Below are 23114 nucleotides of genomic sequence, written 5' to 3'. Positions count from 1 at the left end.
TGTCTTTTTTGTATCATGTATAGCCCGGTGATAAGCCTCTGTGACAGGTTGCTATTAAAACTGTCTGAACTGCTTGTCCCTGAACACCTGGCTGTGCAGCGCCGACGTCCTGTAGTAAAGAGACAAAAAAAGCTCACTAGTCGACACTGTTGACTTGATAATACTGTAAGTCAGCAATGTCAGCGTCTGAGTTCACAGTTGTCTTTGACCTAAAATATTCAACTACACTAAGGGGCTGTTTACACAGCAAGGAATCTTGCATGAAACATTACACTTTTGTTGTGGTTTGGCCTTTCGTTCACATGACAACAGCTTTTTTTCAGTAATACATGATCACTGTGTTGTTTGCATTTGATTTTATTGTTGTTTATTTGCTGCCTTGATTTTATCTTTTGCTTTTCTGGAAAGCACTTTGTAAACTTGTTAAGAAAAGTGCTACATAAATATAGTTTATTATTATTATTATAGTAGTAGTAGTATTATTATTCCAAAGTTACCGACAACTACTGGCCTGGCATGCATATTACAGCATTTTTGGCTGTTTTTGTAGTTGCGTATACACTAGTATCATTTTCATAATGTTATTATAAGAATGCAGGTTTTTTTATGCAAAGGAAAGACTTTCCCATTTTTAGCGGGGTCGTTCTCATCTAAATGTGGCCCTAAAACACTTTGTGTGAGTGCGGTGCCACAAAATTTGCTTTTGATCCAGTACGAAATAATAAATCACAGAAATCGATAGTGATACTTTTTCATTATGAACAGCAGCTAATGTATCATGTAGGAGCGAGCCATGTGTCATCATTTATGAGGTGACTGTATTATTGATATGCTGCTTGTGACTGTGCATGTGAACATCATGCATTATTTTATCAAGAGAATCTGTTCGCAGCAGCACAGAGACACAGACTGTCTGACATGTTTAAAGATTTAAGCTGCGGTAGGCAGAAATCTGAAAAAGGCTGAATTTGAAAATAGACCCTCCTTCTGCAGCTCTCCCCTCTTTATGCTAAACCTCGTCCACCACGTGACTATGAGCACATGCTTCGTACAGTGTCTCAGTGATTTATTTGTTCTTACATTTTTTTCTGTCTCTGAAACACTTCGTTGATATTGACACGTGTTTAATTGCGCTCATTGTCAGACTCACTTTTGAACTTTTTTCTTTGTCAGTAAGTCCATCTTCCTTTCTTGGGATGCTTTACAGTGCAGGCATTTGTTGCTGTTGCTGGAATAGAAACATTTTCTGCAGGATTCTCTGCCTTTGAATCAGACTTTCTCTGAACGGACGTGCATCTGCATTTATAGAACAACCAAAAGGGACACCTGCTCTCTGAAATGACCTGTGATTGGCCAAAGTCTTACGTAACATGATTTTTTAAAGCCTGAAAACAGAGCCACGAAGGTGCAGAAGTCTTGTTTCCACTCAGTCCACCTGAATAAACTATCTCAAGTTTATGATGGGATTTTTTACGCCCAAGTTAAACTGCCTACCCCAGCTTTAATATCAAAGTTAATTCATTTCATGTTTAAGCAGACTACAGGTTATCATGCATTTATTGTCTTGAAACTTTTAGTTTTATTTTATATTGTGAAAATCTGTGGTATTTACATTGTTTATTATAGATTTTAGTCTTTAGATTTATATTGATAAAATATAGGGCAAAATATGTTCATGACCAGAGAAAACTTTGTGTGATGTACATCTCGTTATTAACATTTAGCAGAGACAAACTGTTTTATCCATGAATGTACGGTAAATGCATGCACATATCTAGCGGGGAAGCACATTGCATGAACCAAGTAGATTGTTCATGTGCCAAAAATGTGATTCAACATGATTTTTACTACTGACGCCAGTGTCGATGCTCAGCTGCAGCTACCACTGAGGACACTGAGGTCATGTCCTCTCTATTTTTTGCTTTATTTTCAGGGAATGCAGGGGCTTTAAGAGCCTGTGGGGACTTTACATTCAGCCATTAAAAATTAATACTTGGTGGATATTTTATAAGCTGATTCCTGCACTTTTTGGTCCCAATATATTTAAATCTGACTTATTTTAGAGAATGCAGAGAAAATTTTAGTCCTTGCAGTTTAAAGAGAGCTCAGCAGCTAAATTAAAACGCTTTAGATAATAACATTAGGAGATTTAAAAAGAATACAAACAATATAATAACTTTAGTAACTATAATATGTATTACTCAAATATGAGAAACATGCACTTTACTTTTAAAATGGATTGGAAATGGATTAAATATAAATATATTCTAGAAAAACATACATGCAACCATATAGAATAATTCAGAAAGTCACACTGAGGGAGGCGATAACACGCTGCAGAAGTGCGACTTTATTACTGTTAATAATCGTCGTTGCTATCATTATCGTTGGCAATGTTCCACACACCTGAATGTTTTCAACTCTGACTTCTTGGTAATTTGACAAATCGTAACACACAGGGCTGTCTGGGGCTATCTATAGCAAGGTGCTGTAACCCATGACACCTCTCTCTGGCATTTGTCCAAAAGCAGGCCTGACTCTGAGCTGTAGCGAACAAACATTTTCCACATGCTTAAGTTTCTTCTGCTGAGGAAGTCTCCGTGGAGAGGAGTGAAGGGAAGCTGGAGGGAGTAGCGCCGGCGCTCAGGGACGCCCCTGCACCCCCTCACTACCATATAAGAGACTTTGAAACCTGATAGCAGCTTCTAAAAGTCGCTTCCTCGAGCTGTGAACATTCAAATACTCACTTCAATTTGTCTAGACATTAGCTCTAAGCCTCTGCCCCCTGTCCCCCCCCTGTGCAGAGACCAGTAGTGCAGGGAGGTGATGGATAATAATTTGCAGTGGCATTTAGAGCCGAGGTCAACTCTTACCATGGCAGAAATTAATTGATCCTTTCCTGCTGGGATAATCATGTGATCAGCCTTTGTGAATTTGTAACACACATAACTGGAAAGAAAACGGCCATAAACAGTGTATCATATAGTGAAAAAACAAACAAACCTAAAACGACAACAACAAAAAACTTTTCTCAGTTATTTTCTCAACTGTGAAACAAAGTTATCTGGAGATTTTCTGTATTTTTAGCGTCATTTTCACACAACTATTGTAGGACAATTTTGAAGATTAATATGGCTGGGCAGATGCATTTAAAGAGACAGTTTCACTGGGACCCTGTTTTCCTTTGTTTTTGTGTCTAAGTGACTAAATGGGAACGATAATTTTGGAAACTGGTCCAGTATTGAGCAAGAGGGCCGCAACCGGCAGTGGCCAGAGAACTATACAATTTAAGAGATTTATAGAAATCATTCTCCTTTTTTCTTTTTTTTTTCTTTTTTAATTTTCTCAGATCATTTTCTTGTTCTTTCCTTCTTTAATTTTTCTTTCACATTTTTGTTTTGTTGTTGTTTTTCAGATTTTCAATACTGAACACGTTTAAAAAAAATGTTTTTTTCAATTAGTCAGTTAAACAAAAATATGGTAAAATATGGTCCAGTTTGCAAAATACCAAACTTACCTTTTAAAGTGATTAGTGATGTTAATAAAATAGATAAATAATATGCTATGTAGAATTTGCAGCCAAGTATATGCAATAGCTGCTAATTACAACAGAGGGGATCAAGTTTTGAAGCAAGGTCATATCTTAAGTGGTTGGAGTTGTGGTGAGAACTAAAACCTGAGGATGGCAGTTAAGCTATTTCCTCTGTTACATTGGCAGCATCTGTGAAATGCTCAAGACCTCTTCTAAAGGTTTGTGAACCAGTTATAACCAGCTCCGCCCATCATACAAGTCTGTCTGCAGACAGCTGGTGCAACGTTACAGCAGCATTCACACGCACCGCATGTCACTCAGAAAACTGTTATTCCACATTTTCAATATTAAATTTATAAAGGCTTAAAAAAAAGAAAGAAAAATGCGATTGATAGGATTTCCATTCATGAGAAACACAACATTTTTTTTTGCTCTGTGTGCGTCAGTCTTGTTCAGGAGGGCAAAAGTTCAGTGATGTAAATAGCTGCGTTTCTGGCAACCATGTGACTTTTCAGTGGCATTTCAAGAGAGAGGTTATGTTTAGTGGCTTTGCCCTCTCAGCTGGTCACACAGAACCTCCTCAGTGGTTGAATTTTATTGGTGTATCTAGTTTGAATGTAAAGGGCAAGCAATGACGTGTCACATGATGGACATGCGGGTCAACGGGGAACACGAGAAGGACCATTACGTCAAGAAGACTTTATTATGAAAATGTTTGTTTTTCAAATCAGTTACTAAAGTCTCTGGTCTAACTTGAGGTTATATTGCAACATAAAGTTTGACGTAAGCAGACAAATAAACAACACATGCCAAAAAGAAATCATGTGCTATTCCTGTTTGCTGTTGTTTATTTGCCCTGCAGGACATCCAGAACCAAAACAACAAGATCCACAGAAAACTGATGCATGTAACAGCTTGCAATATCCGTAAATAGGAAAATAGCTGAGTCTCTTGTGAGTTTAGTCTCACTTTTCTGTCAATATGTATCTCTGAACCCTCTGAAACCTCAGCAAATTGGCTTGATTTTTTAAAAAACATGGAAAGAAGCAACTAAAGAAAAAAGTACCCAAAAATTGGCAAAAAATAAGTAAAAATTCTAAGAAAATTACCTGAGAATTTGCACTCAAGAAAACGAAACTAAACAGGAAATAACTTGAAAAAATGCTGTCATATTATGATAATTATGTAAAATATTTTGAATGTGATTAATATAATAATTATATATTACATTATTAATAATATAATGATATCTAATATAATTGTTCCCTAGCTTTTTACTTTTCCCCCCTAGAAAATGTCTCTTGTTTTTCTTTTTTTTAAAGAATTTTCTGAATCAGTACATTTCTTGCAATTAATTTCTGTCCAAGTTGCTCATTACTTTTTTCTCCATGTGATCGAATGTAATTGAACCAATTTGTTCTTTTATAAAATTTTAGAAAATTTAATTTTTTTCTACCTTTTTCTTTAAATAATTTTCTAAGACAATTAATTTGTTGCAGTTTATTGAACATTTCTTTCCAAGTTGCTCATTGCTTTTTTTCTCCATGTGTTTGAAGGAAATCGAACCCATTTGCTCCGGTTTCGAAGGCTCTAATACTTGTGAAAGGTGTCTGAGAGCATCACAACAAAAGTGACGTTTATCCAGGTTTCAAAGGGGTTGAGTGTTTATGTGGGAAGACATAGGTCTCAGAGGGAACATTTGGGTTGTCAACATTTTTATGAGGGGTGGGTGCGGTGTCAGTCGGCATGTGACTGCACAGTGGGAGGACTCATTTCTAAGCTGAAGTCACTGGATATTAGGCCCTAAAATAGCCCTACAGAGGGTATATAGGGGTCCTCTCCCACTTTCCCCCATCAGACAACGGTTTTGTGTAACTGCAAACACACTGTGCAAAAGATCATTTCAAATTCAAGTGGGAGAAATTCACAGCAGGAGAAAAAAAGAGGACCATAAAAGCTAAAGAAGGGGATTTGAGATTTGTAAAGTGCTTGTATTCAGCAGGAGGTTCTCCAGCTGGGAACTAAAAGGAAAAGAAGCAAGCGAGGAGGCAACTAAAAGGACGCAGGGCGAAGGATATTGCTCTTTTATTGGATTGCTTGGATTTCTCGGTTTTCCTCCTCCTGGGCTGACAGCAGAGGAGGAGGCCAAGCCGCTGCCGCCGCAGGGATGAAGTACAACTACCATATACCAGTGTCAACGTACACACGCAGCTCACAGTACACGCCAACATATCACACACCCACCTACTACACCCCCTCACATTACACACCAACTACACCGCACTACACGTCCTCATACACCTCCCCGACAAAGTACAGCTCAACACAGTACAGCTCGACACACTACACCCCGTCACAGTACACGTCCACTTACAAGGCGGCATCGACCTACATCCCTTCGTACAGCAAAGGGTCACGATACAGTTCAACTCAGCGCACACAAGCGCAGGAGAAACCTGCACCTGTCATACCTGTCGCACCTGCAAAGAGAACTGTGCACTTCCCCAATGACATCGTCTTCCAGGATATTGTGAGGCGAGGAGATTTGGAGCAGATTGGTCGGTTCATGAGAGCGAGGAAGGTCCGTGTGGATACGCTCTTCCACTCAGGTGAGCAAAGTCGCCGCTTTTTTCGTCACAATGTGCAGCAAATTTGATTTGATATTAGAAATAATGCCGACCAATGAGGGTTCGAAACTGTTATGATGTCAGCTGACGATGTTTGTACTGACTGACGTGTGCAGGTATGGCAGCACTGCATGAAGCCGTGCTAACAGGAAACATGGAGGTGGTGAAGCTGCTGGTGAAATACGGAGCTGATGTTCACCAGAGAGACGAAGACGGCTGGACGCCACTTCACATGGCCTGCAGTGACGGCTACCCGGAAATTGCCAGGTAGCACATGACCTTCTAACCTTTTTGACCAATCATGCTTACTTTTTCCGCACACTGATTGCAAAGAGTAAAGCATGAAAGACTTAATCATTTGCTGCATGTTTCTCAGCAGTAAAATAAAAGTTAGTTTTAGTATTGAGCAGATTGACGTGTATGTGAAACTACAATCAAACTCTGCACATTTTCCAAGAAATCTGCACACCTCAAATATCCCTTGTAGAGTAATATGAAGTGAAGGGATCATAATAACCTTACTAAGACAGGGATTATCTGGATATGATGCAACAACAGAGTGTCAGGGCCCAGTCGAAAAACAAACAGGATTTAAAGACTATAGTCTGGACTTTATTCTCATTAAATTATGTGTATTCTCGTAAACTATGATTTGGGTTTTTTTTAAATAGTATGGCTTTATTCTTATTAAATCACAACTTTATTTTCGTAAAATTGTAATTTTTTTTCTTTATTCTCATTAAATTACTACTTTGTTCTTGTAAATTACAATTTTTATGATGAAACAGAATGACTTTCTTTTCATTACATTACGACTTTGTTCCCGCAATATTTTGTTCTTGAAATAGTATGACCTTACTCTCATTAAATTATGACTTTAATTTCAGCATATTACTTTTCTCGAAACTTTGACTTTTATTCTTGTAACATTATGACTTTACCTCCAAATCTTAGATTTTTTTTTTCTCAGTGTAGCATTAATATTTCATCGTAGGTGGTTTGGCTCTGAACAAAGACAGTAGGCAGTGAACAACACCCCTGAAACTGTGACATAATTCACCACAAAACACAGGAATACAGAATACTGCAGATTAAAATATGGGTGAAGCACTGGAGAATGTATTGTGTTAAATGTTTTTTTAATTATGAAATGTCTTTTTTAAATATCTGAGAGCCTCTGTTTGACAGTAAGCTGCTTCTGTCTCTGCTCAGGTATCTGCTGTCGATGGGAGCGAGCACAGAGGCCGAGAACGAAAGCGGAGAGAAGCCTGCAGACCTCATCGACCCAGACTGCACAGAGCTGCTCAAACTGTTCGAGACGGGCTGCGTGTGATCAGGCACTAAATGTACCCAAAGAGAGAACAGACAGCTGAGCAGACACCGATAAAACACATTTAACAGCATGAAACAGTGCAATACCGAACAAACTTGTTACAGGGTAGAAGAACATAGTTCGGGCCTGTTACTGATCCTGTAAAGCAAGGTGGAGGTGCTGTTTGTTTCTCTTTTTTTAAATTATTATAATTACAGCTTCAAAGTAATACTCCATAAGGCTGTATTTATATTTCTGTTTATGTTATTTTATTTAACTTTCATTTTTGCATTTGTGTATTTTTCATACTGCCGGTGTGTATGAAGCAAATATCTCCCTCTCTTCATCTTTAATACCAACAATGGTCCAGTGAAGAAAATTAGATTAATATATATCTTTTATATCTTTAGCATTTCAGTATCAGCAAGTATTCTTTCAACTGTGCTAATATTAAACAGTTACTTTTGAAGTAGCTGGTTACACTCTGTTTACTGTGTATTGAATTTACAACACAGAATTTGGGCCGAGATGTTTGTGTTTTACAGTCTGAGTTATGAATCCTCACTGCTGGGCAGAAAGAGGATCAGCCATATTAATAATTGATACTTCATTGATGGTCAGAAATCATAAAACATTAAGTTCATGCTGTAGAGGCACTTTTACCGCTGCTTTTTTTCCGCTTATGTATTGCTGTTGTTTTCTGTAGTAGAAGTATGAATGTCAGCAATGAAAGTCTTATAATTTTCTCCTTGATAATTATTTTTGTACGTTTTCATAAATAAAGACGCCTTTTATAAATTAGTTGCCGTTGTGTAGTCTGTGAATGAAAAGTGAACACACCGGCATTTTCATCACCATCACTGCAGCGTGAAGCTCTGTTACCTGGGATATGCATGCCCTTAACTTTAGCCAGGTTTTGCTGCTGCTGTCACGTTATTTGTAAATGATAACAAAAATATATACTCATATTTCTGGTAATGTATCCAGGCATGAAGGGAAAATGGAAATACAGTAGCAATTGTAGTACCAATGAAAAAATAACTGTAATGTTTTATTTTTGTTAGAGAAGACAGATATACATATATATATTTAAATTATGACAAATTAAGTGGAAAAAAATATGTTGTAAATCAACTAGTGTACTAAATGTTGGTGTATTTATTCATTTTCAAAAATATATCACATCAGTAGATAAGGAGTGCCTGTTATTATTATTATTATTATCATTATTATTATTATCATTATTATTATTATTATTATTATTATTATTATTATTATTATTATTATTATTATTATTATTATTATTATTATTATTATTATTATTGACTTTAACATAAAATCTTGATAGTTGTGAGTTTATAGAAGTGAGAGCATAGATCCATTTTCAGCCATCCTGTATGTATAAACATTGTTAATATAGTACAGGATTTCCTGAGATGTGCATGCTCCTTATATGGTGTGGTATAATGATTGGGAATGTAAATACAGTACCCATAACAGTAAGAAAAACTGCCATGTTTTACTTTTATTAAAGAAGATGGATTTATTTATTTATACATTGTTTTAAAGAAAGTAATGGGAAAGTAAGTGGAATTATTTTTATAATATTTTTATAGTGTTATACCAGTGGATATGAACTGTCTTGTTGTTGTTGTTATTATAATAATTATAATAATGCTAATTATATAATAACTACTGATAATTATATCATACCTAATGATAATAATTATCATTATTATTATTATTATTGGTATTATTATTATTATTATTAGTAGTAGTAGTAGTAGTAGTAGTAGTAGTAGTAGTAGTAGTATTGGCTGCAAAATTAAATGTATACTGCGGTTGTGAGAGCATAGATGTATAATAAAGAAAGATGAGAGCCGTTTTTACTTCCGTGTCTTTTTCCCGGAAATGATTGGTTGGCATTGGCAACGTTTTAGCCAGGTCTAACGGGCGTACACAGTCTCTGAATAAAGAAACCGAAAGGAAGGGTTACGAAAAGGTTTGTTAAATATTTAAACAGTGTGTCCTTTGCTGTGCACCTTGAAAATTTTGTAACTGCGCTAAGTGTCTTTCTAACAAATATTTTGGAGCAGTAACGGTAGCAAAATATTAGCTAATGAAGCTAACGTTACGACAAGACAATGTAAATCGCTAGCTTGCTAGCTGGCTAAAGTTAGCTGAAATTATTGTGTCAGCAAATCTTTAGGTAGCTGTCCAGGACATAGCTATAGGGGGACACGTGTCCCGATAAACAGACACATATGTAGAGAAAATAAATAGTCTTGTTCGTGTGATTTCACCAGCGGTTAACGCACTGGGTCTGGCTTAGTAGCCTGCTGCTAACAACACTGAAGCTACTGAAGTAAGAACGTAAACAAAAGCCCCTTGGCTTGCTAACGTCAATATTTGCTCACTTTTTTCCAGATGCACAGCGTACCGTAGCTATATAGAAATTATATTACGTTAGAAACTGTGAGCTAACAACCCCGGTAATGTTACTTTACTTGTCATAAGTCTTCAGATGCTATAGTTTATTGTTATTGATTAATAAATAGCTAGCAAAATTAACTGTGGGCTAACTTAACCAGCAGTGTCACTAGTTTACTGTTTCTGATAGTCTGTTTGGAGGTAAATATTGGCATGTGTTATGTTGTTTCGAAACTGTCTTCTTAGATCATGTGGAGATGCTAACATGCCACTGTTGTTTATTGTAAGAATTCAGCTGAGGACTTCTGAAGCTTTTTATTTTTCAAATCCACTCACCATAGAGGAGCGAGGAGCGAGTACAGACTGCAAACAGAATGACCAGGTCTGTAACAAGTTGTGGCAATTTAGTGCTGGTGCACAAGTACAAATTCAAAGGTGTTAATGTAATTTATGTAAATGAAACTCTAGTGATGTACTTGCTTTGTGCTTGAGACACAGTAGAATATTATTTTGAAGTTTTGAGTAAACAATGATCAAAAGACTTACAAAATGACTGTCTACTGTGCTGCTAATTTTGCTGTTTTTATTATTGTGAAGCTCATCTGCTCCCAGGATGGTGAATAGTTACAAGAGGACTTCAAGCCCCCGATCCCCTACTAACAGTGGGGAGCTCTTCACCCCGGCACATGAGGAAAATGTGCGCTTTATACATGATAGTAAGTACACCTTCTAACACTGATATGTTCAGTTTATTTCAAAACAATCTGAACATTTATTGTTACCTATCAGAAAAAAATGATTTCTCAGAACTAATTGTGTTGTCCAGGTTTAGATTTAGGGTGTTTATTTCCTGTATACTATTTGCATTTGCAGAAACAACAACAGAAAAATAAACGTTGGCCTGTTTAGATCTGTCATGTAGAAATCTCTGAAACCCCTTTATTCTTTCTTCACATCCTTTTTCACTACACTTAATTTAGGTGGGTGATTATTGATTGGTCTATTCATCTATCACAGGCATCTTCTTATTTTTTATAGCTACTGATACAATACAGTTACTTCAGCTGAAGCTCAGCAGTAAACCAATCGCGGCCCCAGAGATTAATGCAGGCACTGAAGTGAACTGAAGAAGTACACTATTTGCTTTTCGTCAAAAACCCCGATCAAATATTTAAAAGTGGAGCCTGTGATATTTATCCAATGCACTTTTTTTGCCATATGTAGTGAATATCTCCTTTCAGTCTGCCAGCTGTCCGTTCTGTGTGCGCGCTGAAAACACTGTCCTGACTCTGTAAATGGGAAACCAACAAAGTGGCTCGGACAGAGACATACAACACTGGCGTGCTGTGCTCGTGCACGGGACATGGGAAAGGCCATGGATGTTCAAAGAGGGAGTGGGATGGTAAAACTCAGCCTCTGAAGGAGCACATGAAGGGAGGGGTGTATTTGTTTGGGTGTTGAGTTCAAATATCAACAACCTCTCTAGACTGCACCTTTAAGCAGAAATTCCTTTTGGTCACTTTTGCCATTAACTGTAGAATACCATAAAAGCTGAATATGTGCATCTGTTACAGTAATTTATATAGAAGGTTATTCCAAACATAACATTGTAACACAGTGGACTCACTTCATTAAACAGTTTATATGCCCAATGTAATGTGAGGACATGAATTGTAAATAATAATGGCATTACAACAGTTCCACCTGTCAGCCATCTTTCCCTCTCCGCTGTACAAGAAGCCACACGAAACACTCTCATTGTCGACAATGAGTGAAACTCAGTGATTAATCTGTTTTCATTGTTTGCAAAGCTGAAGGAACCACACCTTGTTTGTTGTGGATTTCAAAGGTGCCCTGTGGAGTTCTGTTGTGTTACTCACCAAATCTCGTCACTGTTTCCATTGTGTCATTACAGCGAGATTCTGTGAGTAACACCAAATCTCATTGTGTGAGTCCTTGAGCTCTAACAGATGTGTTGACAACATTTCTGTCCTCAAAAAACTTTTGTATCTTGGCGTGTTACTGCCACCTGTAGATCAGTGGGATAATGTGAAACCATTAGTTTGAAAAAGCATCTCATCACCTGTGAGTGCACGCTTGCACGTGAGTCCTTCTGCACAGGACAAATAATGACACAGACACCCACATGCCAAAACGTTATAACTAGGTCTACACACCTTATTTGATTTCACCCTTCTTGTGTGGGTACTCCTTTATCATTGCCAAAGCTTCCTCTGATGATGGATAATGCCCACAGCTGCTGCTTTATTATGTAGCCACATTTTCTTTGCAACAACTCACAAAGAAAACTCTGGTCTCACTTTTTGCCATATTTGTCATACTTTCTGTACCGAGGCAACCAATCACAGAGTAGACAATCTGCCTCCTTTTTACATCAGCACACACATGGCCAGTGTGCATAAATGATCATGAACAGAGATTATACAGTGCTAAAGTTCTTGCGTATACGGAGATCTTTTCTCTCTTAAAGTGCAGTTTTTAAATGAAATTATAACAGTGTGCACTATATTCCCAAGAATTGTTTTGAGGCTCAGTGGTGCAGACCGAAAATGAATGACTTATCGGCGTGGTTAGCTTTAGTCCGATGGCACAGGGGATAAGTAATTTAATTATCTGCGTTCAAACCTTTTTTCACGCTGTATATTAAAAACTTAAAACGAAGTGAACACAACAAGGAGAGGATGTCTGAACAAGCTGTATATATTTACAAAATAGTAGTACATCATGAGCAAAGTGTGTATAATTCACCTCTTCACTTAATCTTTCTTGGCTTTGAGAAACATTTCACCACAGCATAATTCTCCTTTCCCATTTGCCTCCTGGCTCAGTTGAGAAAAAAGTGAATATATTTGGCTGTGAGTTACACAGTTTTTTTTTATTTTTGGATGATGGTACTGTGGTCGTTAAGCAAATTTATGATCGTCCTTGCCTTTTCCTCGCTGCAGTGATTTAAACCTGAAATCCCCTATTCTGGCAGTGAGAGTAAAAACAACAACACTGTCGACATGATATACATCTATTAAATGAAAATAAATTAAAAACTGAGGGAATTCATTGTCAGAGAACCTTTATTTTTCAACAGAAACAGTAAAGTTTGAGTAAAACAGATTTGTATTTGTCTTCATTTCTGATGAAGACATTGAAACTGTAGTGAAAGGTGGTACAGTGTCATTATAAGTATCAAAAGATCATTTTCCCTGTATATATTTGCTAAAAACTGTGTGCGCAGCGCAGAAAAAAATCAGCTAGACTTCTTTTCTCTAGATGCTCCGCAGCTGAGTATGGATGCTCTAATAACATGGGCAAAAAAATACAACGGGTTATGCGATGCACACTTGCTGCTCACGCATGCAGTGTGTGAAACTGTTAAATATGTCTCACCGTCTTTAAGTTGAACCTCCTCTTCAGTCTGCCTTGTCCTGCTATTATTACTAATTTACAGGCAGGGATAAGGTTTTCTAAATGTAACGAAAGCACTGTTGTCTTTACTCTTTCGCAGCCTGGCAGTGTGTGCTCAGAGACATCAGATCAACACAAAATAGTGAACGTAATGACCGTGGACCACAGGAGTATGTGGAGAAGAACCCAAACCCCAACCTACATTGTAAGTTATAGTGTAATTTAGTAGTGAAGTGGATTTTAATTTTAGATCACTAAAGGTTAACAACTCTTTTCTGTCTGCCCTTGCAGCTTTTACACCAGTTGACCTGAGTGACCTCAAGAAACGCAACACACAGGACTCCAAGAAGTCCTAGTCTTTCTCATGATGGTCCAGTCGCTTCTTTCCACCCATTATCCTTGAGAACTTTTCCTCCATCAGCCAGAAAGTCAGCCCTGTTGGCCAGTCTAGCACAGAATGCCAATCTTGTTTCTCAACTCTGGACCATTGCAGCCCCATCTCTTTCTTTGCCCTCTACGACCGACTAAGAAGAAAAGAACCGGGACTCCAGGGAGCACGAATTCTCTCGTCTCTTGGTTCATGTTTTTTTCTAGTCACGAAATCTTCACATGTACATTCTTTATGTGGATGGGACTGATGCAAACTTTCATCAAAATTTGCTGACATCTGATGCTGAGGTACAAACTGTGGACACACTCCACAGGACACAAAAGACTGCAGTCTTAAATACAAACCTTGTTTTCTTTACTACTGCTACTTATATGACTTTGGAGGAAAATGCGAAAGGGCTGACTTCTATTTTTATTTTATTTTTTTTTAGTTTATTTTGGAGGATAGTTTGATCAGTAAATTGTAGAAATAATGAGATGGTCACATTGGATAAACACTTTACGGGCAAGTTTTGGAAGCCAAATGCAATGTAGAAGGCCAACATTTTTATTATAAATTTTCTTGCCCTCAAACGGACTTTACTAAGTAGAGACCTCCCCCAAGTACGCTGCCCTTGGTTAATCCCCATCCCCTAAGCCTTGAAACAAAATGTTGAATAAAGGACTTTTACAGTACTCCTGCTTGTATTGATCCTACATATACTGTATCTTGAATTTTACACTGGTGGGAATTTCATAAAGCCAGACAGAGAATAAAAGATCATGCTTTTTTTCTGGTTATACTAATTTTAGTGATTTTAGAGCTGTGGGAAGTAATTGTTTCCATTATCAATTACTTTCTTGATAACTGAGTAATCACTTAAGCCATACCTTATTAGAAAATATTAAACTGTTTCTTAGAATTCAATTTGCTTGTTTTGTCTGATTAGATATTTAGTTTAATCAGTGGTGGAGGAAGTACTCAGATTCTTTACTTTAGTAAAAGTACTTATACTATACTAAAAAAATGAAAATACCTATCACATAATATATGTAAAGTAAGGAAGTATACTTTGGAACATGTACTTTAAGTACTGAAAGTACCTAATCCAGAAAATACGTGCGTGTGTGTGTGTGTGTGTGTGTGAGTGTATATACAGCTTATTCACTAATGCAGTACTTGTTTAGCAGTACTTACCTTAACTTCTGTATTTTTATTTTTAACAAAACATAATTTTATAAACTTTTGCGATGCTTTGAACCCTTTAACAGTCACACTGAGAAATGCCTTTGCAAAAAATATACATTATAGACCATAGAATATGTTAACGAAATGCATCAGTTTATTAAGAAAACATTTTTTTCCTAGTATAATGCAGTGTAAAAAGTGCAAAACTCAATGTGATATAATAGAAATCTGAAAATAAATGTAACTTCAAACAATAAACATATAACAAACTGTAAAAAAAAAAAAAAAAAATACATACAAATAAAAATTTGATCTGGTAAAGAAACATTTTTATAAAATATTTAAAAAAACAAATTGTCAATAAAAATGTGAAAATAAAATAAACAAAAATAAATACAAATAACAATTAAATCAAGTAACACAATCTGTTTCAGATGTGTTGTAGAAAAAAATAAATAGTCAATATGCCAAAAATATAGTATAAAATGTTTGAACGTTTGTTGAAAATGCCTATATTCATTATTATTATTATTATAGGTTTAATTGTTTTTACAGAATCATTATAATTTCTAATCTTTTTTTACAGGTCATTTCATGTTTTGGATTTTTTAAAACCTTGTCTTTTCTTGTTTGCTTGTTTCGATTTTTTCTTGGCAAATTTTCTGGCAATTTCCTCGCATTTTTCACAGATTAATTTTTTTTTGTTGTTGCAGATTTATGTTCTGCCAATCGACTAATCACTCGATTGAAAATCTGAGCTTTTAAATCATCCATTCATATCATTGATATTGAGTAGTGCTATTGATACAATACATTTGTTTATGGTGTTTTGTGTCTTGGGGACGCATATTACGTGATGACGTAGAGTTTACGTACGGTACGTACGGAGCCCGCCTGCCTATATACAGCAGAGGCTTTTGTGTTGTCTTGACGGAGCAGAGAGCGTTGAGCAAAGAAGGAGCAAGGAGAGGGACCAAACGAGTTTAGGGTGTATTTTTTTTATATTTTGTTCACAGTTTAGCATTACTAAGGCAGCATAATGGCCGATAAAATGGATATGTCTCTAGACGACATTATCAAGCAGAACAGGCAGCAGAGAGGTGGAGGCCGGGGTGGAAGAGGCCGAGGCCGCGGTGGCTCAGGCGGCGGCCGAGGAGGAGGCCCTGGGCGTCTTGGACCCGGCGGCGGAGGATTTGGAGGCCGAGGCGGCGGATCCGGCCCCATGAGGAACCGACAGAACCTGAATCGCGGTAGAGGCAGACCAACGCCTTACAGCAGGGTATGAGAAATTAGAGGAATGGGCAGAAAAAGGAAAACCCTTCGGCAAACCTGAAAATGCCTGGTTAACATCCTTCTATTCTCCGGCAGGCTTGCTAGCTAACCCTACTAGCCAGCTTGCTAGTCGGCGATTAAATGTTCGCTTTAACCGCTGAGTTGCCCTCCGGGGGAGCTCTATGGTTTGCGGTTAAGCATTAATGGAAGTTGTGTATGCATAATGTGTCCCCTCTCCCACAACAAATGTGTGTTACATCGTTTTTTTGTCAAGAGGAGGCTTCGGAGAGAGCGAGTGTGTGAGCCATGTTTTGGCTAACTAGCTAACGTTGGATCGTGAAGGCCTCAGCGGCGCCATTTTAAATTAGAGCTAGTCGTCAACGGTCAAAAGCAGCTTTTCCACCCCAAGTGTCAAAATGATGGTCAGAGGAAACCACTTCATCGGGAAAATTCACCCGCAGATATTTTTTTCTACCATGTTTTTGGAGCATAGTTTTTTGTTCTTGTCCCGGGGCAGCGGCCTTTTGTTCGGGAGTGGCTGGCGGGTTTCACAACAAGGCCTTTTTGGTGGCTTTTCAACCAGTCTGGCTGTTACTTGTGGATGGATCAGTGGACTTCAACCACCCCGATAGTGTTCACATAAGGCACAGCTTCACTCCTTTAGTCTGAATGAGTATTTAAACGAGCCCAACAATCAAAATGGCGTGGCCTCAAAATGGACGCTCAGATAATCCACGCTCGCATAGCTGGCCCATATCTTAGTTGTTTTTCCAGATCCACCCTCCCCTTCATCTTATGGACACTTTCCCCTTCATGAAAGCCCTTTTCGTGGCTTGGTAAAGAACTTTTGGGCGGGCCAGGAAACACCAACGCTGGAGGCAACACTGCTTCAGATGGCGACCCCCTGAGTACCCGAGGATCATGGAGAGCCTTTGGTGGAGGCGCAGATGGCAAGAGAACAATGGGCGATATTTGGTAGCTAGCCCGGGTGGGCAAGTTGTTCAGGGGTTAGTTTAAAGTTTGTGGCTGGGTAACTAATATTGCTCAAGTTTGACATAGCCATTGAGTAAATGTACACATTTCAGCAAATGAATAGATGTCATACATTTATAAATTGTTTACATTATGTGGGTGTACATACAAGTGATTTGCAACACATCCCCTCGCTTTTATACAGTACTGTGAAAAAGACTTAGGCCGCCATAGTGTTGTTGTTGATGAAAAAAAACACTTCTGCTTGTCAAATTGTGTAGTTTTTGGCATTTTGAATGGAATAATGGTATTTGGACTTGGTCTTATAGTAGTATGGTATAGTATATAGTAGTAGTTCACTTCCAGTGAGTTAAACTGTCATAAAATGTGTATGTATTGCCCAACAAGGAAACGGAAAATGCCAAATACAGAATCGTGCAATCATACCTAAAGCTAGTTCAAACAATCAATTTTGAGCTTTGAATGCAGCCTGGTGTAAATAACTCAGAGGAATCGTACTGTAAATCTCACATTGTATGCCCAAGAGAGCTAGACATGCAGAGTTAAAGGGGCCACATTTAAATGTTTGCAACTGTTGAAGTTGTTTTATTTTGAAATATTTGCATTTGCATTTTAATGCTGTATACATATTACTTGTATGTCCTTGTTGTATTTTAGTGAAGAGACTGCTGAGAAATGAATATGTATGATTAACTTTGCTAAAATAACACAGTTTGAGGTGGCCTGAGACCTTTGCACAGTACTGTAGTTCAGTTGTTTGTCCCGTGTATGTCCTCCTCTGTCTGAGCTGATTCACTTGCTTGTAGTGATGGGGTGGGCAGGGAACATTTGGGGAGCCTCTTGGGGGAGCTGTGCACCCTGGCCCTGTTGGAAGTGGAGCCCCTGCTTGCCCCAACACCCAGCCGTGTGGACTCTGTGATTGACAGAGGCAGGGGGATCCTGAAGTCAGCAGGTGCGTTGTCTTTCATCTGTTGCAGCCTAAACAGCTTCCCGATAAGTGGCAGCACGACATGTTTGACAACGGCTTCAGCGGCTTCAGTGGTGCTGCTGGAGGTGGCGGAGGAGCCGGTGTGGAAACTGGAGGGAAGCTCCTTGTCTCGAATCTCGACTTTGGGGTCTCAGATGCAGATATTCAGGTACTTGAGGTTATTTGCCTTAACCATTTTGTTTTGTTTTATTCTAATTATTTTTAATTGTGCATGTTTGTCAATGATTATTGCACCAAGAATTTCTACTCAGAACTTTCTTTTTATCCTAGGAACTTTTTGCTGAATTTGGGACTCTGAAGAAAGCTGCAGTTCATTACGACCGATCAGGAAGAAGCTTAGGAACAGCAGATGTCCACTTTGAAAGGAGGGCAGATGCCTTAAAGGCCATGAAACAGTACAATGGAATCCCACTTGATGGTACGCCTTAAAATGCAAAATATATGCATCATGTCATGTCTTCAATTTTGGCCGAACATTGCTTTCACTACAACACTACTAAAACCTTAGAAATTGAATTAATATGACAAAATTTACTGCTGCCGTGCACGAATTGTGAGGTTCATGGTGTTTTTGTCTCTACAGGGCGGCCCATGAACATACAACTCGTCACATCACAAATTGACACACAGAGGCGACCTATGCAGGGGTGAGTGTTCCCGCCTTTTCAAGCAACTTGACTCATAAACACCTTGGACACTGTGTGACGGGCAGTCTTGTTTCCAGTCTGAACAGAGGCGGAGGCATGAACAGAAATCGCGGGGGCGGCTTCAGAGGCATGCAGAGAGGCCGCGGAGGACGTGGTGCAGGCGGCGCCGGAGGAAGAGGTCGGGGTGGCCGCGGCGGTAGCAAGCAGCAGCTGTCAGCAGAAGAACTCGACGCCCAGTTAGATGCCTACAATGCCAGGGTGAGTTCAGCTGCTGATTCTGGGGGGTAAACCACAAAGCCAGTTCAGCCGAGCCAGGCTCTCTTTGACTGAGCTGACTCGACAAACCCTGCAGCCTCGCTCAGAGTTAACGGTACCACGAAGGTCTAACTTTCTTTGTTAACACGGGCTTTCTGCTACAAACTCAGTCAAATGACACACTGTTCACGTCATTCGGCACTTATAATCGCGTGCCGCTGAATTGCGCTGTCATGACGACAGAAAATGACATTTAGTGAATGCACGTTATGCTCGCTGTAATGAAAGAGATTATGTATTTGTATATATGTTTTATATAATAATGTAAAAACAGACTTCAGAAAATCAGAGCCAAGCATATCCAAAACATAAGAGGTGCTGATGGTATGATTTGAAGGAATTGTATTTGTGTATGGGATCTGTGGTTTTAAGGAAGCTTCTTCTAGAGCAGCTGTAGACAAACACATAAACAAAAAACACATTCAGCAGCTCAGTGAGAGAATACGGGCAAAATTATTGTGATAATGTTTATATTTTTGCAGTATTGCCCAGCCCTAAGTGACGCTTCTCAAAGCTTTTCAGCTGATTTCAGGCTGAAACTCAGAACAAAACCTGATCTCAACCAGGTTTGCTCGATAAGTTACCATGGTGATCCAGCCAGGTTAAAAGAGCGCCACTGTCGTAGTACAGGAAACCCTGTCTTTAGACTCAACAGACCTCACTAAGGCACTAATCTCGCTTGGTAGTACACACCCCTGTTGTTACTGGCAATTAACTAATTGTGTTTTTGCAGCTGTCTAATTTCACCCTTGTTTTGTTTTCTCAGATGGACACCAGCTAAAAAAACGAAGCTCCTCGGTTGTTGTCCCTTCCTCTCTGCACAGAAGGGTGGTTGTTAGAAATGTGCAGAATATTTTACACTTGGTTGTCTTCTGATGTGATTGAAATTATTGTTCCAACCTCTTCTTTTAAATGCTCCGAAGTGTTTTTTACCAGTATTTTTTTTTCCTTTTTCTGATGAAAATGGTTTTGGCTGTAGGTTAATGTGAATTGGGTTTTCCCAGTTCTTTCTTCTACCCTGTAGTTTAAGACACTTGTAATAAAACCTACAGTGCATATTTACCAAATACTGTCTCTTTTATTCTCATATCTGCTCGTCCATCCAGATTAAAATGCCTTAAAATTCAAAGAAAGTCCTAACAATGATCAGTTTTGGGAAGGTTACTTTTGAAATTAAAAAGGTTACAGATTACAAGTGACTGTTAAAAACGTAATAAATTATGTAAAATGTACACAAGTGCATCAGTTTTGTGGTCCAATTGTCCAAAGATTTGCTTAAAGATGGCATTGTGGCAAGAGATGTACAGCAACACACTGAATGTCTTATCAACATATACAGCGGAAAACCAGGTGAGTGGTGTGTTTTTTTTCCTTCAAGTTCGAATAATGTGCAAAAACAAAATGGGTGTTATTCTATATGCTTTGCTTTCATTGGTGGTCTAATACTGAATGATGTCTGCAGGTGGAAGCCACCTGATGACATCATCTCCTGGCTGAAAGCTGCAGTCACAGGTATGTGACTGAAGGTGATGGCATCTTCAGTAGATGAGTCCACAGGTGATGCCTGTGTTGTCTGTAGCTGTTGTTGGTAATCAAACCTCTTTACTATGCTCTATGGATGTGTGATCCATTTTGGTGGGTTTTTTTTTGTAATGTTTATGAAATTTTGGCATGTGCAGTACTCTGTAACCCACAGTGACTCAAAAGACCTTTTACTGGCACTTACAGGTCCAGCTTTTCCCCCACAGAAATCCAATATACCACTTCAAATACATTTACAAAATAAACAGCATTAAACATACACTAAAGCTTTTGAGGGCAGACTGATGGTGTTGTGAATAGATATTTGAAAATGTGAAACAAAACGAAATGCAATAACAAAAATGGATGATAACATATACACAATAGATCCCAAAAAGGAACAAGAAATTGCATCTTACAAGTTCAAGGAGTTATTTCCTACCTCTTCTCAGCTTATCAGTCAATAAGTGAACTTCATCTCTATTAATAAATATATAAATAGATATTTACACACACAGACTGACATATAGGCATCTCACCAATCTACCCATATAGCCTACACACTCATGCATATTCATGTATATATTGAACATAACATGCATACATGTGTGTATGCACCTGCACACAACCAAACACAATGCACAGTCCACAATGTTGGTTGTGGATGTCATACAGTGTGATAGACATGACGATCATCAAAGTCTTTCCTCATTCTTATATCTCTGTTAATAATAATAATAATAATAATAATGAGCTTAATTTGTATGGCACCTTTCATACAAGAAATGCAGCCCAACATGCTTTATAAATAACATGCACCAAGAGCGTTACGTGAAAACATAGAGGACATAGACACCAGCATGTATATTTTAAAAAAGGAACTGAATGCATACAATGCATCTTCACATGGATAGAACTCACATAATAATACTAATAAAAGTAAGTTAAAAAATTGCATAATAATTGCAAAGAATGCACAACATAAAATAGAAAAAAATTGAGATAATATTAATTTTTTAAAAAGCTGAAAATAGTGTGAATACAATTAAGGAAAATCCAACATTTTAAAGAAGTGCAGCAGTGGCTAATTGCAAAGCAGTTACGTCAAATGTCAAAATAGATTTTTTTTGTTAACTTTATCCGTCCATATAACTTGCTGGATGGGACATTTCCTGCAGCGGAGTAGCGTGAGTAGTTTCATAGCTGCACATGCTGCTTTGATGCACTGTCACGTCTTCACCACTAGATGTCATCATAATCTGTACGGTATTAACCATATACGGTCAACATACTGTCAAAGTTTGAGTCAGCCGGTTTTTGAAATGTACTTCTCTGTACCTGCATGCCTGTCATGTGACCTGAACCCGCCTCAGTGGATGAGGAACTTCTGCTGTTGCTCAGACTGAAGTGGGGTTTCTGCTCAGTGAGCCAAAATTAAAGTGAACAAAGTTTAACATGTCTGGGCCTCCGAAAGCGAGATTTATGAGTCTGTAGGTCTGCATGCCCACGCGTGTCGTTCTTCATACATTTAGCGCATTTTTCCCGGAAGCGTGTCTATAGACGCAAAAGTTTACGTTGTTAACAAAAACTGTTTCCGGTTAGGTTTTCATAGTTAAAGTTTTGGTTCAGTTCATTGTGTGTGCTTGTGCTTAGTGCTAATACTAGCTTTTGTTTTTCATTTGGTTCTGGAAAACTTAAATTGTTATTTATTTATATACATATTTTTTGGGGTCCTCAAAACATTTACATAGCAGTATTATCCACAGGTGGGTGGAAAATAATAAGCCATGTTTATATGAGTTTAAAGGTATTTAGATCCTTTACTCAAAGCAAAGTAAAAATATATAAGTTACTATAGTTTGGAGGAGGGGGGGGTTATTTTGTATATACTTCACCAACAATTTTTGATGAAAACAAAACGTTTTCTTGAAAAATTGCGAAAATACACCGTTTATTACAGCCTGAAACTATAAAATGAGAAATTATTGCCTGATATTCAAAGTTTTGATGGCCCTTGGACACATCATGTGCAACAAATGCTTCTCTCAAAAAAAGCTAAACTAAAAAAAAAACATAACCAAATCTAAGCTTAAAATGTTGATATTTTATCAAAACAATTACTTTAATCAACTTGTTTCATTTAAAATTTGGCCCAAAATAACAGCCAACAACAAGAGTGAAGCCTTTTTTTAACACTAGGATTTCGTAGGACACTCTTCACCCCCTAAGCCCGAGTTCCCCAAGGTTCAGTTTTAAGTCCACTACTCTTCCTCTATACAACTCTGACATCTATTACCCCCCAGCAACCATAGCCAAAATCTCGCAGCTCATAGACGACCTCTATCCAGCTCCAGATCACCCAGAATAGCAGGCAAAAAAATCCAACATTGCATAACTGAAATAGAAAATTGGTCCAACATGTGGAGTCAAAATAAACCCAGCCAAAACACAATGCGCCATTTTCACCAAAAACCCAGACGTACAGTCAAACAACGTCAA

General features: G+C 38.1%; 3 protein-coding genes across 4 annotated transcripts; all 3 read left to right on the top strand.

Moving 5' to 3' along the window:
• Positions 1 to 5377: 5377 nt before the first annotated feature.
• On the top strand, positions 5378 to 8272 carry ppp1r27a (protein phosphatase 1, regulatory subunit 27a). The gene is made up of 3 exons (XM_042515360.2): positions 5378 to 6141; positions 6276 to 6426; positions 7372 to 8272. The coding sequence occupies exons 1-3, from the start codon at positions 5700 to 5702 to the stop codon at positions 7490 to 7492; spliced, it is 714 nt and encodes a 237-aa protein (XP_042371294.1). The 5' UTR covers positions 5378 to 5699; the 3' UTR covers positions 7493 to 8272.
• Positions 8273 to 9360: 1088 nt separating this feature from the next.
• On the top strand, positions 9361 to 14386 carry mcrip1 (MAPK regulated corepressor interacting protein 1). 2 transcript variants are annotated; one of them, XM_042505098.2, is made up of 5 exons: positions 9361 to 9473; positions 10190 to 10283; positions 10499 to 10617; positions 13422 to 13526; positions 13613 to 14386. In XM_042505098.2, exons 2-5 carry the CDS (start codon positions 10276 to 10278, stop codon positions 13675 to 13677), a joined length of 297 nt encoding a protein of 98 aa, XP_042361032.1. In that variant the 5' UTR covers positions 9361 to 9473; positions 10190 to 10275; the 3' UTR covers positions 13678 to 14386. The 2 variants fall into 2 exon arrangements, with proteins under 2 accessions (XP_042361032.1, XP_087925494.1); XM_088069368.1 differs by having other exon boundaries at positions 9406 to 9473; positions 10197 to 10283.
• Positions 14387 to 15798: 1412 nt separating this feature from the next.
• Positions 15799 to 20161, top strand: alyref (Aly/REF export factor). The gene is made up of 6 exons (XM_042505182.2): positions 15799 to 16158; positions 18122 to 18280; positions 18403 to 18550; positions 18716 to 18779; positions 18857 to 19037; positions 19861 to 20161. Exons 1-6 carry the CDS (start codon positions 15919 to 15921, stop codon positions 19873 to 19875), a joined length of 807 nt encoding a protein of 268 aa, XP_042361116.1. The 5' UTR covers positions 15799 to 15918; the 3' UTR covers positions 19876 to 20161.
• Positions 20162 to 23114: the final 2953 nt, after the last annotated feature.

The sequence above is a fragment of the Plectropomus leopardus genome, chromosome 18 (assembly GCF_026936395.1).
Source record: "Plectropomus leopardus strain MGB_pleo_1.0 chromosome 18, ASM2693639v1, whole genome shotgun sequence".
NCBI classification, from domain to species: Eukaryota; Metazoa; Chordata; class Actinopteri; order Perciformes; family Serranidae; genus Plectropomus; species Plectropomus leopardus.
The sequence above is the reverse complement of the archived record's forward strand: the minus strand, read 5'-3'. Positions and strand labels throughout refer to the sequence as shown.

Excerpts from the sequence above, each read along its gene's own strand:
- ppp1r27a (XM_042515360.2), top strand. The coding sequence starts at position 5,700 with ATGAAGTACAACTACCATATACCAGTGTCAACGTACACACGCAGCTCA. Across the intron at positions 6,142-6,275 it reads GGATACGCTCTTCCACTCAG|GTATGGCAGCACTGCATGAA; the intron begins GTGAGCAAAGTC and ends TGACGTGTGCAG. Across the intron at positions 6,427-7,371 it reads GGCTACCCGGAAATTGCCAG|GTATCTGCTGTCGATGGGAG; the intron begins GTAGCACATGAC and ends GTCTCTGCTCAG.
- mcrip1 (XM_042505098.2), top strand. Across the intron at positions 10,618-13,421 it reads TGTGCGCTTTATACATGATA|CCTGGCAGTGTGTGCTCAGA; the intron begins GTAAGTACACCT and ends ACTCTTTCGCAG. Across the intron at positions 13,527-13,612 it reads CCCAAACCCCAACCTACATT|CTTTTACACCAGTTGACCTG; the intron begins GTAAGTTATAGT and ends CTGCCCTTGCAG.
- alyref (XM_042505182.2), top strand. The coding sequence starts at position 15,919 with ATGGCCGATAAAATGGATATGTCTCTAGACGACATTATCAAGCAGAAC. Across the intron at positions 18,281-18,402 it reads TCTCAGATGCAGATATTCAG|GAACTTTTTGCTGAATTTGG; the intron begins GTACTTGAGGTT and ends TTTTTATCCTAG. Across the intron at positions 18,551-18,715 it reads CAATGGAATCCCACTTGATG|GGCGGCCCATGAACATACAA; the intron begins GTACGCCTTAAA and ends TTGTCTCTACAG.